General features: G+C 38.0%; 1 protein-coding gene across 1 annotated transcript; it reads right to left on the bottom strand.

Annotated features, from left to right (window-relative positions):
* Window positions 1–7,938: 7,938 nt before the first annotated feature.
* LOC139724652 (proton-coupled folate transporter-like) lies at window positions 7,939–15,496 on the bottom strand. Its single transcript, XM_071635783.1, has 5 exons — window positions 14,461–15,496; window positions 14,027–14,158; window positions 12,401–12,484; window positions 10,144–10,300; window positions 7,939–8,038 (listed from the first exon to the last, which is right to left on the bottom strand). Exons 1-5 carry the CDS (start codon window positions 15,494–15,496, stop codon window positions 7,939–7,941), a joined length of 1,509 nt encoding a protein of 502 aa, XP_071491884.1.
* Between the last annotated feature and the right edge of the window lie 306 nt (window positions 15,497–15,802).

The following is a 15,802-nucleotide window of genomic DNA, read 5'->3' as shown; positions in this document are numbered from 1 at the left end:
GAGTAAACCTGTGACCATTATCTGTGATAATGATCAGTGCAAGTCATCTCTTCGTCCTTCCTTTGATGTTATGCACAAAATAAAAGATAATCGAAACATAGATCTTTGTCAGATTTAGAGAATACGAGCATCATGCCACGTATTATTATACACACGCTGAACGTCAAGACTATCAGTTTTCAGAATAAGACAGTAGCTTACCAAGAAGAGAATGCTGAATATTTCCGAGGATCAGATACAGAAAGGCAATCGTAAAATGGCGGGAAACACAAACTTCATCTGGAAAAACCATGTTTGCTCCAATTAAAAATTCCTGTATTTGTCTCCAGAGAGGTAAATCCTGAGTTTTTCTCAACAAGCGAATGTTTATCTGTTTACCTAAAGATATCCAAATAATTTTGATTGCCGAGGTAGCGAGCTGAATCTATGACGTCAGTTTTCTACTGAGAGGGAAATAATTCGTTTGTCGATTAAGCAGAATAAGCAGTCTTACTTTCATCGATAATTATCACACTGGCATAGGCGCATAAGTATAATTATGATTATGTACACACAAATACAGCACACACACACACTCACGTACACACACACGCACACACACAGACACACACACACTTTAAAATAAACACACATACACACAAACACACACACACATTAACATAAACACAATCAATTTTACGTAAAGCTTCTCACTTGTGGGATAATGATTTGGAGTACAAACTCGCCTCATCTCTTCTGCTTCTTGCGCATGGTCAGTGTGATGATTGACCGGAAATGAAAAGAGTTTTTATTTGCTTGATAGTGCTTCTCTCTGCTCTTAAAATGCGTCCAGAGAGCCACAAACTGTGAGTCAATACGTATCAATCGATCATAATACCTTCAATCGACATGTTTTTCCTGTACATTGTTCGTACTTCGTCATGCTATATTTTGAAGATAGCAGAAAGTGTCGCCACTCACTTACGAATCGATTACGTACATGTATTGTGATGGAATGCAGGTCAAATTTAAACGATTGGCAACCAAACATTGCTGTTTATGTTTTGTTTTGTGGCTGTGTCTTCCTACGGGCATGTTAAATTATATAAAAATATCAAATTTGTTTTATATGAGAAATTACGAGGGAAAAAAGGAAATCACTTATAGTATAGGACCTTTCATTCCTTGTCCACTCTGAGATGCACTTAAACATAGAGTTAAATCCAGTGCAAAGTGTATCCTTTTAAAACAATATTTCATATTATGTTCAGTTGTATTTTCATGTTTGTTCTCAATTACAAAAAGTGGACAGAAAATGAATACAAATCCCATGCCAAGGCTATTAATACATTGTGAGAGGCTAGAGATTGGGAGGGATAGACCATGAACTGCCCTTCAATATGAAAGTTAGCCTTTTAGTGACTAATTGCTTGCGCCTCCTACATAACCATGAAAAATAAAACCTCGAGTCGTAAAAGTGCCGAGACTATACCGTTTTCTATGAAACATCTCCTAAGTACAGCACGCTTGTGCCGGATTTAACGTTTGCCCATCTATCTAAATTGTACCCATTTTTGATACTCTGCAACGAAAGAGAAAGGAAGATTGAAAAATGAGAGAGAGAGAGAGAGAGAGAGAGAGAGAGAGAGAGAGAGTGAAAGAAGGAAAGAACGATAGAAAGAATGAAAGAAAAGAACATTACTATGGAGGTGATGAGGTTAGAAACAGAATATTTCATACTGACATACATCTTGACAAATACGTTGTAAGAATATGCTATCGACGCAATTTTGACAAAATGGTAAAGTTCATTCATAATGGGTTATAAATTGGCATCAGCAACTGAATATCAACAATTTGAATACTCTACAAGGAAAAGTAATTCTAGAATCACATGTAAATTAGCGCCATCTTGCGATCACGATGACACAGCTAGATCATTGAAGCATGCATGGGGACAACTTGTACAAACTTTGGGATGCGAAAGACAAAGTTAGAGAGATCATCATCAGGAACGCTACAGCATCGAGGAAAAACGTGTGATGTTCATGACAAAGTGTTTGTACCTTTGCCTACTGAATCAACTCAAGAAGGAACCAGTGTTGTGAAATGCTACATAACATCATAATCTCTAATGTCACAGGTTTACTTTTGGTGTTTGGGTTCACGTTTGAAGTCAATATGATATTTGCCGATGCTGAATATGTTCTTTGAAAACTTAATAAATGAATGAATGATTACATGTATCGTCTCTCCTCTCCTCTCCCTCCCCGGTATTACTATATTCAACATCTTTGTTGATCCAAATAGCCTACCCCTAAAAAACACATGAAGGCACTTACGCACACACACACATTTTACTCCACAAAGGACGTATGTACAAACATGAAAGAGCGTTTAGTGGTTTAGTGATTTAGGACATGTTGTATTGTGTGCCACTCTGGACTGTCGGACGGGAGAGCATAGGTTCGAAACCTTGGACGAGATGTCTACCATACCGTGCACTATATTGTGATTAAGCCAGATGTAGAAAATGGATATCTGAACCTGACAATGCTTGGCTTTTGTGAAGTTGAACAGATACCCGAACAGTGTATATATTGGTAAGACCGATTTATTTTAAGTGAAATGATTTCATTTGCATCTTTTTATTAATCATTTCTTAAAAACTGTAAGAACCAATTTTCCATGACAATTCTCGACACGTCCGAAGTTTTCATTTTGTGAAATATTGTACGTACCATCCAAATGACGCAATTGCATTCTATCAAGCTGAAGTTCAAACTGCAGAAAAGTATAGATAGCGTGATATCTAAGGACTAAAAAAGAAGGGGGCAAACGCTGAACAACATCGTTCTTAAGAAAAAAAACCCAACTACTACACTTAAATCACGAGGTCAGCATGACGGATTTGATATTGTGGATTATATACGTTCAATGTGTTAACTTGGTTAGTGCACGTCTGGCAAAGGTAAGTGACTGTGTATGCGTGTGTGAACAATCGATCAATGTGTCAATGTTTTCCTATACCACTGCACGTTGTTTAAATTCTGTGGTGTAGGAATGTAACACAGAAGCCGCTGCCGAAAGGTAATCACACAGGGAGAAATAAAAACACACCAGACACTAACACTCGTTTTTCTTTTTCCAGTCGAAGTAACTGTTCATTTTTCTCCAGAATGGAATAGTACAGCATTTAAGACTTTACCCTTTCTCAGTCTGCCAATGAGTCAAATGCGCATTAATTTTACGTACGTATTACCTATGGACAAGATATTAATGTGACACGCAGAGAGTTAATTGACAATCTTTAATGACAGAGATCGGAATTACAGAAAACCTTTCTCCCTTTCCGTGAATCCCATCATTCATGATTATAATTATTACAAACGGAGAGAATGTGAAGGAAGCTTAAAAGTAATTTCTTAATCCATTATCTAACCACAACAACACAAAATATATATATAACACTGAAAGTTTGTCTCAAGAACACCCATCTTATCTCATTGAACTCGAAAGTAGAAAAGAGTTCTCAACTTTATAAGGACAAAAAACATTTATGTTTATCTCTTCTTAAACATTACCTTTGGTCAGGCTGAATTTAGATCTATACAGGGGCAAGTAGTCCTCTCGGGTTTCTTTTTTCTTATTGTTAGGCAAGATACACACACACAGACACGCACACACACATATAGAATGTCTATTTCCATGTTCACAATAAAAACAAACAAAAATATATTGAATATTTACCACACACAGTTTCAATTAATTTCAATCAATATAAGTCATGAAATCTAAAAAGAGAAGTAGAAATAAAACAATAAAGATTTAGGAGTGTAGAACCCTTCAAAAAAAACATACACTTTAGCAAGCATAATGACAAAGAGCATGTAAAAGTTCATTAAATTGATTATATATTAATCCATGGTCTCACTGATCATGAGACAAGGTGCGCTTTTTTTAAACTGTTTAGAATTGAAATGGCGCTGACGTTATCAGATCAAGCCTGCAAAACAAACTCTGAGGTTTTATGAGTCTTGTTAAGACGCAAATAATGATTATATGTATATTTTTTCTCTCCATAGATATTGTGATTTACGGAAGCATCTAAGAGGTATTTTTTAATTATTGGATTAATTGCGAAGATAAACAAATCAAATATACAAAATATTCAATGTGATGCCGTATGATATTGATTTTTTTTCTTCTTATTTTGCCCTCTAGCAACTACGAATCATCACTAAATACCCCATGCATTTAAGTATACAACATATTCAAATATGTACCGTAAAAGGTATATTATTCGATCCCTCTTTCTCTTCGACAATTCTCGGCAAGCCCGTGAGAGCCTACCACTCTTGAGAAAAATGGCGGGTTTTTTTTTCTTAACTAATGGAGACTGTCAACTTACCAGATGTACGTATTTCATACGTACCTTATACATTAGAAATTGATATTATCATTAATTTTTCAATAAAATTTTACATTGGCTTATTCTTATTGAGTTCTCTACTTCTAAAGTAGTTAAATCCAACCTTACAACTCGGTACAACAAATCATGATCATTTAATACTGACAAGATACCTACTAACTACGTAATCATAAAATACATTCAATGTTTTAACAATCATTTCTGCGTTTTATCAAAACATGGCCAAAAAATGCCCCTGTTAAAAACCGCTTTGATTTCGGAACAGCTGATGACGTTGCACGCGATGAAAAAAAGTTTGATATACATACATAATAAATCATTGGCAAATATACTTTCCATACCACCAGACAAAATTCGAAATTCATCCGTTCCTATATAAATCATTGCTAATGCCTTTCCCCAAATATATCTGCGACATGAAGAGACATGAATATTTTGAAAGCGCTGTTCCGCAAATGAGCATTTAAAAATGCTAGCTCTTAGCGTCTGATTTCAACAATACAGGAAAAAACCACGAAATGCACATGTAGAATTAAAAGTTCCCCTGTGACGACATTCAAATCTAGATTAAAAGGGATGCTCACTTATTCCTCCCTAGTTCTTTTTCTAAAACTAACGGCGTAACATCACTGGTAACTGGTTATCATTACCATCATGATGACGATACTTTGATACGTCATTCTTTGTAGTTATATCAATATCATAATATCGTCATGCGTCACTACAAACAGAGGATCATGATTCTTTAGTCGAGCCCCCACCAAGCTCTTTTGTCATGAATTCCTTTAATTTCGCACAACACCGATTGTCTTTACAAAATCAAAGCTCACTATAAATTGCCATGAATGAATTTTATTCTTCCCTTCGTGACACACTTTGATTCTCGATGAAAGACTTTTGCAATATATCATGCTCCAAGTCTGCAGTACAGTCAGGTGATACGTATAGTCATTGTCAGTTCGCGAGTCGTAATAATTTGGATCCCCTTTTCGAGATAATCAAAGTCAATGGGCATTATTGGTCAGGTGTTATCTACAAACCCTTGTTAAGAAGAATTTAAGTCAAGCAAGCTTTCAGACCGATAACGTGTACCAGGTTTTCACGGTAATTACATGCGAATGGTGTGGATGTCATTATTATCCAGGTGATGCTTTATTTGGTACTCAACATAAATTCTTTTAGTAGTCACAGCTGAGAGATACATGACATTGAATAAATGTTGCTCGGCTTTATAGTTATACATGTGGATGTCAATTATTACGACAGTGTACGATCATCATAGTTATTGTTTGTTGGTTTGATCTGTAACCTGGATTTGACGCAAAACCCCCTCAAATACTCTCTCAACACTGGCGATTATAGTAAGAGGCTGCAATATTTTTTTTTTCAGCATCAGTGGATCTCAAATGGGCTCACGGAACCTTTGAAGTAAGCATAAAGTCCTGTAAAGTCTGACTTTTACTTTGTAATTTAATCTAATTAATAAAGTTTTAGTTCAAAACAGTTCATTTTCAAATCGATTACATGTTCCACTATATGATGAAATATGTTTCGATTTTTTTTTGCTTTAAAATTTCAGAGTTATTTTCGTGTTGTGGTTGCTGGAAATAAATGTCATTGAATCGGAAATGAATATATATAAAAGACATTTTTAAAGGTATACATGTATACCAATACTGAAAGAGAGCGAGAAAGAGCGCGGTAGGCTAACAAAGGGGAAGAGAGTGACCAAACCAAACTATTTTATATCGATATTCAAAACGCAATATTTGATAATATCCCCATCAAGTTGTTTGAGTTATGAGTTTGAGTCCGACGTTTGCAAAAAAAAAAAAAAAAAAAAAATGGGATTATTATTAGTCATTGTCGTCCGTACAAAAAGGAGTCAAAACGCGTCATCCGGAGAAGTCGACTCGTTTTCTTCTACGTATTTGAGCTACGAATATGTAAACATTATGTTACCATCATCAATCACACAAAAACATAAAACTGTCTTTTTTTATACCTTCGCATTGCAGCTATTATCTCCACCTACCCCATCCCAACTTTTCTGTGTCAAACATAGCACACACATCTACAGGATATAACTTTCAAATTTAGATATTTGAACAATTAATTATTTTTTTTTAGATGTCAAATATATTCATCAATTAATCAATATATATACGATCAATTTCTGCTTAAATCTAGCATCCCTGGTTCAGTCAAAAATATATTTTCATCTTCAGAACATCATGTATATACATATAGAGTGATCTTATGTACACTTTCATGACCTAGGTATACATCAATAACAATAACAATAACAAACAGTCTGAGAAATAGAATTTCAACAAACAGCTAAAAATGTTTCAATATACACATATATCATTGCACTGTTCTGCAAATTCTAAAGTGTTGCTTTTTTTTCTAAAAATACAACGAATCTAAATATTCACCCAAAGAAGTGATAGATTACCATTCTCACATGCAGTATTTCTATTTATACAGATATGGTACATCATTGTGATGGATGAGAGTTGTCAAGTGTAATCATTAATTTTAATCTAAGTCTCTTAAGCTTGGCTGAATTTTGGTTGTAACACTCTCAATCGGTATTTCTGTTTATACATGTATGTAAACTGGTCAGCACCACCGAGAAATGTCTACATAATCCTAGGAATTGAGCACGTGTCTATGACATAGGTATCTTGTACGGGAGGTTCTTTTTTTTCCGGGATTCGTTTTTTGTTTTCGATTTTCTCCCTTTTTTGACGTGAGTGCGTGCCCGTGTTTTCTGACATAGATATACATACACAGCATACAAAATGAAGGTATATACAAAGCCTATCATACAGTTACAGTATAGGTAATTGGTGCCATGTTTCTTTTACATCTCTAACTATGTGACTGATCCCATTGCATTGCAGCGCATAGCATGTCAGAGTATTGCAAATTCAAAGTCCCCTGATGAATAAACCAGCAGTAATGACACTCTATGTTAAGAAAATCCGGGTTGGTGTTTGCGTATTGGCGGAGTACAGTAAATATCAAAGCACACTAACTCTGGAACTAGTCAAGATTGCACGGACGCAATATGTGAATAGCACCATCTCACGCTGGCGGAGGTATATCTGCATCATAAACCAGGTCTAAATTTCGAAAATTAAAGGAAAATAAAAACTCTTTTCTTTCATTTTTAATTTTGAGTAAGTCCTACTTAAGCTACGGCCAGCTGCGTTAGATGTCAATGTCTAGATCAGACGAGATAGCCCTACGGATGAACGACGAATAAAGATATTATTCCAAAATTGGTGCCTTTTCCCCTGTCATAAACAACAATTATTTTGACATTTATGTAAATTAAAACATGTATGATTCAAACAAAATAAAAAGAAAATAGAAACGAGATGACAGAGTATGAGAGAATACAACTGGAAGCTTGAGTGACCTCGCTCCATCTGTGGATGTCCATCAAGACCGTCGCAGGAGATTTTTTTTAAGAACCAAATTCGCAGATGACGGAGGCTGGTTAGGAGGATGACAAGTTACTGGTCCCTCTTCACCAGCTGGAGTTTGTCTCCCGTACACTCGGGGTCCTCTAGTTCGTCGTAGTCAGTGACGTTGTTTTTGAAGCACTGCAGACCGCTGCGAGAGATGAACGGGACGCGAGAAGAGACACAGAATACAGTTATAGACGTGTGTATGTGCGTGTGTGTGTGTCTGTGTGTGTGAGGGGGAAGGGGGAGGAGAGGTATGGCGGTTCAGTGGTTAAAGTACTAGACTCTCAATCAGAAGGTCTCTAGTTCGAATCTATAGGGGGTAAACTTGTCAATGCTGGGGTAATGATATCAGGGACTCTTTTGAAGAACGGTGAGGACACTGAAGATAGGGGATACTCTAGACAGATAAGGAATTTGTTATTATACTTACGACTCTTCATCATTGATAACTATTGGTATCATAACTATTGTTATCACGTATATATACGTATTATTACGGATTGTAACAAAGCGATATTATGTAACTCATATAATCATTATTCATGTACAGTTATTGCACAAATCAACGTGTGTAAGTATGTGTGGTCCGAGAAAATGGTGTTTTTCCCCTCTGCCATCCTCTGTTGCTATAGTACAATGGCCATGAATGCCGCTCAACTCGCCAGGCGCATTAATATCGCTTAATGCGTGGAAGGATCCGACTTGGAAAGGGTGCAGCGAGAAAATTTGAAAGCTCATTTAAGCTTCGCTATACGCAGCCATGAATGAGCCGAAAATGAGTCGACATGGGCTTGATTACGGAGGACATAAATGGTTCATCAAATTCTAATTTAAACACCGCTGCATTGGAGAGTTCGGCATCGGGTTCTAATTGAGCACAGCCAAACATGAAAAACGGCGGAAGAGGCAACAATATTATATCCCTCCTCCACTGGCAACTAATGGATAAAAAGGCGCGATACTTGACTTATTGGCGGATGGATAATAGTATGTTGGTCTTTCCATTGTGGTTGCTGCGCGACGTGTGTACAAATTAGGGCTATCGCCAGGAGGTCTCGCTTTGGAAGCGCGGTAAAAAAATCTGGACGAAGACAGCTCATTCACGCAAATTTTACGACGTGTCAATTCACCGCCAAAGCGGAATTCAACTAATGGAATAGGTGTTTCGGATCAATTGTATTTAATGCCAAGAGCTCATCCATTTATATATATATTTCAACTCTTCGTTTGAATAGGATACGTGCATTTGCCGACAAATTTAGATCTATAACTAAACACGATTCGTTGTTCACATACGCAATGCGTTATTGAGAAAAGAAAAAAAATTACATATACCAAATGAATATCAATCGTAATTTGGGAAACGTAAAGTCATGCTTCGGTCAAATGGTTTGATAAATATCTACGACAGGTGAGACTAGTGTCAAATTTCTTAAATTCAAAATAAAAATAAGATACAAGTTCATTACCACTCATCTGCATAAGATGTAGATGTATTAAGACAGTGGTTGCAAGAAGGTATTCGTCCTATATTATCTATCTGTATTCACCGTCTTTAATCATTGCTTAGTTAATCTTCGTTCAATTAACGAAGCGAAACCTTATCGCGTCTGTCGGAGAAATTCTCGTCAGTTAGCGATTCTAGAAAAAAAAGAGAGATAGATAATAATATGATACTAATTTTAGTTCCTGTCAAGTATTTGCTCGTTTTTCGACGGAAATCGCTTCTTACTTACCTAACCCTTTGAACGTTTATGCTCTGCTGTATTAAGGATCATGGGATCAAACAGGAGTAGATGATGAGTTCTTTTCAGATTATGCAATGGCGTTGAATGATTCAACGCCGCTAAAATAATCAAAGTACATAAATACGTTTACAGTATTATTGTTTGTTGTTGTTGTTGTTGTTGTTGTTGTTGTTGTTGAAGAAGAAAATCTTATGGAATACGTCAGAAAAGCTTCCTTGTTTCTTACCGCTAAACGGATGGGTATAGGATTAGTTATGTTACCGAGGTGGGATTAGATCTAATGCCGGAAGTATTCCCTGGCTGCAGAGTCGAAGTTTAGTTGAGTTTTACAGCAGTTGCGGAGATTATCGGTAGTTGTAGTAGTTTGGGAGGCTTTCTAGTCCATCCAAGTACAGTCATTGTATCTTCTTTGCTATGGACGTTTCGTTGGTACGCTGCCTAACAAACGTGAGTTTGGAAGGGGTATTAGATACTCTCATAACGGCATATAATCTATACTTACCAGGTTATGACAATCGGGATGACAACGATGATTGCTAGTACGTAGAAGGTCAGGGTCGGCTGGGTGTTGACCGTCCCCGCGTAGATGGCAAATGCCATCACTTTGGCGATGAACTTCACCGTGTTCCCGACGCATCCCGCGTACGTAAAGACGGATACTGGATTATGTAAAGATTGGATGTTGAAGGTGGAGAAGGAGGAGGAGGGGATGATGATGAGGAGGAGGAAGAGGAGGAGGAGGAAGAGAGGGAGAGAGAAGAGATGAAGAGACGATATATGATACCGGCCAATGAATACGCACCAAGCAAAACGAAAGCCATATTTTTATGTACCGCACGACAAGAAACAAAAAAAAAACAACAACAACAACAAACGAACACATAACGACAACAAAACCCAACTACTGGTATATAGTAATCCAATGAAGGACACATTCTCACGCGATGGCTCTTGCGTCAGTTAATCATATCTCCTGACATACATACATACATACATACATGATATATAATCAGTACAAATAAACGTTAATGTGTATACAGAATAGAGTATATTGAGCTTGTCCTTCTGCTTTCATAACTGTTACGTGTCAAATTTGGAAAACGAAAAAAAAAATCCTGCAGTGGTCGAAATCTCACTACGATTAGATTTGCTTTTTAAATCGTGCCATTCACAAATACTACTTCACCTTCTTTTGTATACCTTTATGCTTGCGCTTGTTTCTTCAGTCATTTTCTTCTCTTTTTTTTCTTCTTCATTCCTTCCTTGTAGTATTGCTTTTGTTGCCAATAATACAAGTTAAATCTATTTCTTCTTTTCCTTCCTCTTTTCTTCTTCTCTTCGTGATAATTTCCCTTCACTATTTTTTTCCTCATCATAGTGCTAAAATCTGGAAAATTCGAGGCACAACCCAAAACATCACTGTACACGACTTAAAGCTGATGTGGGGAAAGTGTTCAGGTACATTGAACGAATGAAAGTCGATAAACGTCAACTCTTATCTGGTAAATCTAGTCAACCCAGTTTTGAATTCGGGATTATGCCCCATTTGTGCTTTGGTCCAATATCTAATTTCTTTCAACCTGACACATGTGAAATGTAATCATTTCTTCACACGTTTTGAACTCTATTTTTCCCCGAGTTCTCCCCGTTCTTCCCCTATCAGTTTTGTCAAAATTATACACTGACAGCGATAAGTCGTTGATGAAATTCTAGGTCAATATTCGCAGCTTAAGTTGTCAAGGCGTGAAAGAATGAGGTTCTCGGAAATATACAGGATAATTTGACATTCCCAATTCGTGAAAATCTGGACCGTATTGTATATGACTTTGTCATCCCTGCGAACAACGGAAGTGGTTAAGCTGTTCCTTAAGAATGCGGAAGTGCAGATGTATTACAAAATGGAGAATGGTAACTTATTGGAAACCATTTTAGTCACGTTATGACAACACACTACACATCTCGCAAGTAAAATCAAACTATGAGAATACGTGTTCTGTAATTCAAATGCGTTATGAAAACATCTATTGATAAAATAAAGTCGCTTTATTTCCCCCTTTATTTCCCTCTGTCTCCATTATGGGAGAAGTCCACCCGGAAATTAGTTTGTGTGAATACAAGCAATACATTTAGAGGAACGGGACAAGGAAAGCTTATGCAAATTCTGATCAACACAAAGAAAGTTGTGATAAGTTGTGTCAGTTGTCATAACTTTCTCAGTTTTGCTCAAACGTTCATTTTCCTGTTTTTTTTTTCTTCTAATAACCTGCTTATATTCAGACGAACTAATTGTCGAGTTGCAAGGTCGCTATAAAGTACAATTTTTTTAAAGCTAAGTGTGGCCGTGCTTACACAATCCTCCACCACGTTAAAAAGAAAAATAAAAATAAAAAAAGACTATAACGGTGTATACTTATAGGCCTACATACTCAAATGTTATGCCCACGTTCACAGCAGAGGCTGTCCCTTTAAATAAGAAAGCTTACCATTGTCTTGCCGAACGTGGCAAAGAGTAATGATGTACAATTCATTTTACGTAGAGACATGCTAAGAGGACAGATTGTAAAAAAAAAAAAACAACAACCTCATATATAGTCCTCGGGGAAGATAGATCCATGAAACTGAACTTCTATCAATTATCTGCCGTGTGAATTTAAAGCATGTATATACTAATCCCAGATGACACTCTGAATATGAAGCAATTTATCATGTTTTCTCTTTATCTATTCATTTTCGTTTCTTGCCGAAGCTCTATACAATACCTTGCTCGTGCTCGTTGACCATCTTGGACATGAGACCGCGGACGAGCGGAGCGATGAAGCTGGACATTGCGCCCATGACAAGGCCTGCGCAGTATAGCGAGAAAGCAAGAGGAATGAGGTATCAAAAATCATCTGACGTCATGATGTCGTCATTAGTCCATTTTAAAGGGCGTTACCTCATGGAGACAACTGATGAAGACAGATCAATTAATTGCATTCAGAGCTACAGCTGATCATTACTATGTCTCTCAATTCAATTTGTTATCGTATTTTTTTCTGTCGTTATTGGTAATCCGTAAAAACAAGAGCTTGCACTTTTCTTGAGAGATTGTGCGTTACATTTTCCTGTGCAAAAAGGTTGTCATCGAATGATTTGGGGTTTTCCCCACCGCAAAGTAGTTTCTGAGATCGGAAAAGTTGCATGCATTTAAAAGCTGACAGATAAACTGAAGAGAAAGAAAGAGAGAGAGAATGTACATCATGACTGATGGTGTAGTTACATTTAACTTGAAATGTGATGATAGATAACACTAAGAGACTAAAAAAAGGAGAAAACTAGTAGGATTGAAATTTGGTAATTGTTGTTAAAAAAGAAATTAAAGAAAATCACTATCTTTTATATGTTCTGGCAAAGAAATATTTCAATACAAGCGCAAAAACTTTATTTATTTGCTTATACATCACGCACTAAGCAAGCTCTTCTATTTTTTATGTGTGTTTTTTATATTTTTGTGTCGCAATGATAGTTTCAATTTGGATTTCGTAATTTTGGAATGTTCAACAACTTTCTCATCAGTCACAATTTTGCATTTACTTCATGGATGCAACAAGGAAAATTGCATTTCCGTCTAATTAGTTATCATATCATCTATTAGGAATGATTTCATTGACCAATGTCATTAATGATATAATGTCAAGCACATTTCAGCTTGGTCTGTTTTCACTTTGTTCTGTCTGCGGAATATCAAGAAGGCTCTATTCATTGAATGAAGATGTAGATTACATCCAAACGCATGGGAAAGGGAAATGTGCGGCTCATTATCTCGTAAACCAATAATGCCTCAGACAAGAACGGATTAGCGCACTTCATGTAAGAACATCCTTCAGTAATGACGTGAACGAACGGCGGAAACCCACTGCAGCGAAATCAAATATCCATAGCATTGCATCAGATGAATGAATAATCACTTGTAGCGCTGACTTGAAAACAAAGGAGAAAATGAGGAGGAGGAGGAGGAGGAGGAGGGGGGGGGGGATCGGAGATGCGGAAGATGAAATATGGGGAGACGGACAAATGAATATACAATCATACGTGGTTCCTAATATATAGAAATTGGAGGAACAATTTCTGAGGCCTCTCTGATTCGACATTGATGAAATGAATCTGGTTCGGTTTCTCGTCTGCTTCAGCTGAGCGAACAGACAAAGATTGAGTGTAATCATCCCGTTTACTCTACCGTGTAGATTTGATTGAAGAAATACAAGCCAACCCTAATATATGAAATACCGTAACTCTGAAATCCATAATTGCGTGGGAGGAAATATTGCTTGGCATTACAGAATGAAGGCACACTCATGTCATGTAAAGCATGTAGGATTAAAAAAAACAAACAAACAAATTCTTACCGGCGTAGAGGACAGGCGTAGTCTTCGCTAAAGCCGTCGTCAAGCTCATAGCCATGGCGCTGATCAGACTTACATGCATCATCCAGTAATCATTGTTGAAGTGATATACAAATTGGCCACCAACTAAAGACCCTGTTAAAAGAAGAGCAAGAAATGTGCTGATAAAAATTTGCCTGTTTTTTTAATGTCATAGGCAAATTTATTCTTACTTCTTTTGTATTTCCATGTGGTTTAAATCTACTAGTACACACTACATTTGACATTTGCAACATTGGAATATAATTTGTCTATATTTTATATATTTTGATGTGACACGTGGAACTCTATTATCATCTTTATGGCGTCATTGAAATTTCAGTCCAATTATTCCCAATCTCAATCAACCCACTGACTCACGGAGAAGTCGGTACCCCGAGTTCTCTCGATTGTCTTACCTACACCGGGAAGTATTAACGAAACGGCTGTATAGAAGCCCACATCAACGGGCGTCCAGCAAAACGGCTTCGCCAAACCGTAGAGCACCACGACGCTTTGGCAGCCGGAGACGCTGATGAGGGCGAAGAGGAGGACGCTACCAGCTGCTATAAGTTTGATGTTGCGCCTACCCTCCGTGATTTTGAATAGATCACAGGCAGTACACACGATCTGTTTAACAGTGGTAGTACTCTTAGTCCTGACTTTGGTTTCTTCGTCGACTGTTTCTATCAGTAGAAATGGCGATGTAGCGTATAGGAATGCAAGTATGAGTAGGACCAGCGAAAACCAATACGAAGATTCGTATCCGAAACTTGAGATAAGGTAACCGTTGGAGATCTGGATGGCTCCGTTGCCGAAAAAGTACACGCCCTCCGTCACTGCGATGCGCAGAGTCCGCTGCCGCTTTTCTGTGGTGTCGGCTATATAGGCGTGGGCACCAGCGAACAGCAGGGCGACACCACCGGAAATGCCCTGTAAAAGTTCGGCCAGAAAGAAAGTCCAGAGAGGTAAATGGGTGTAGGAGATCAAAAGGAAGAGAACGCACTGGACGATGTAACCGAGGCAGGGTACCATCATGGCCACCTTCCTTCCGGCAAGGTTGCTGATGGCGCCCACGAGGATTGTGGTGAAAAGCGCGGGAAACGTGGACATGGCGTAGAGGTACAAACTCCACACAGCCGTCTCTTGCTGTATCTTGTCCTCCAGTGTATCGGTGTAGTTATTGTCGTTGCACAGGGACGTCACGGAGAGGTTAGCCACGATCGAGTCGTAATGGTGCTCCTCAGCTATGCGGGACTTGAGGTACTGGAGACGTGTGATGACCATGGCTTTCCTGGCCAGCGCGATCAGCAGGAGGATGGGCTCCACTGTGATCCACCTCGACCGGGCGCGGTCGCGGTCCGTCCCGATGATCGCGCTCTTCTCCGTCTTTGTCCCGCATGACGTCAACTCCGTGGCCGCGACGCTCCTGTTGACTTCTCCGTTCACCGACATGGCTGTCCGCCGGGCTGAGCTGGCCGCCGAGTCTTGGTTGTCTCCCCTGGTTTCAGCTGTCCTTGTATTGCTGCAAAGACATTGATACGAAATGGACAATAAGATCGCAGTCAAGTCTGGGTTCTTGTAGAACAAAGAGACATTATTCTGGAGTGATCCGGATATATATCTTGGAGCTCGAAGTTTGATGCTTATTATTTTCAAAAGATCTATCTAATTTACCGAATGGTGTTACTTAAAAATCACGCATGATTCACGTCATAATCTGATTTCAAGAAAGAGGATGATTAACTAAGAGGGTATCGA

The sequence above is a fragment of the Diadema antillarum genome, unplaced genomic scaffold (genome assembly GCF_040938485.1).
Source record: "Diadema antillarum isolate AM-2024a unplaced genomic scaffold, OU_Dant_1.0 scf00000226, whole genome shotgun sequence".
NCBI classification, from domain to species: domain Eukaryota; kingdom Metazoa; phylum Echinodermata; class Echinoidea; order Diadematoida; family Diadematidae; genus Diadema; species Diadema antillarum.
The sequence above is the reverse complement of the archived record's forward strand: the minus strand, read 5'-3'. Positions and strand labels throughout refer to the sequence as shown.

Excerpts from the sequence above, each read along its gene's own strand:
- LOC139724652 (XM_071635783.1), bottom strand. The coding sequence starts at position 15,496 with ATGTCGGTGAACGGAGAAGTCAACAGGAGCGTCGCGGCCACGGAGTTG. Across the intron at positions 10,301-12,400 it reads GGTCAACGAGCACGAGCAAG|TATCCGTCTTTACGTACGCG; the intron begins GTATTGTATAGA and ends TACATAATCCAG. Across the intron at positions 8,039-10,143 it reads ATCCCGATTGTCATAACCTG|CGGTCTGCAGTGCTTCAAAA; the intron begins GTAAGTATAGAT and ends CATCTCTCGCAG.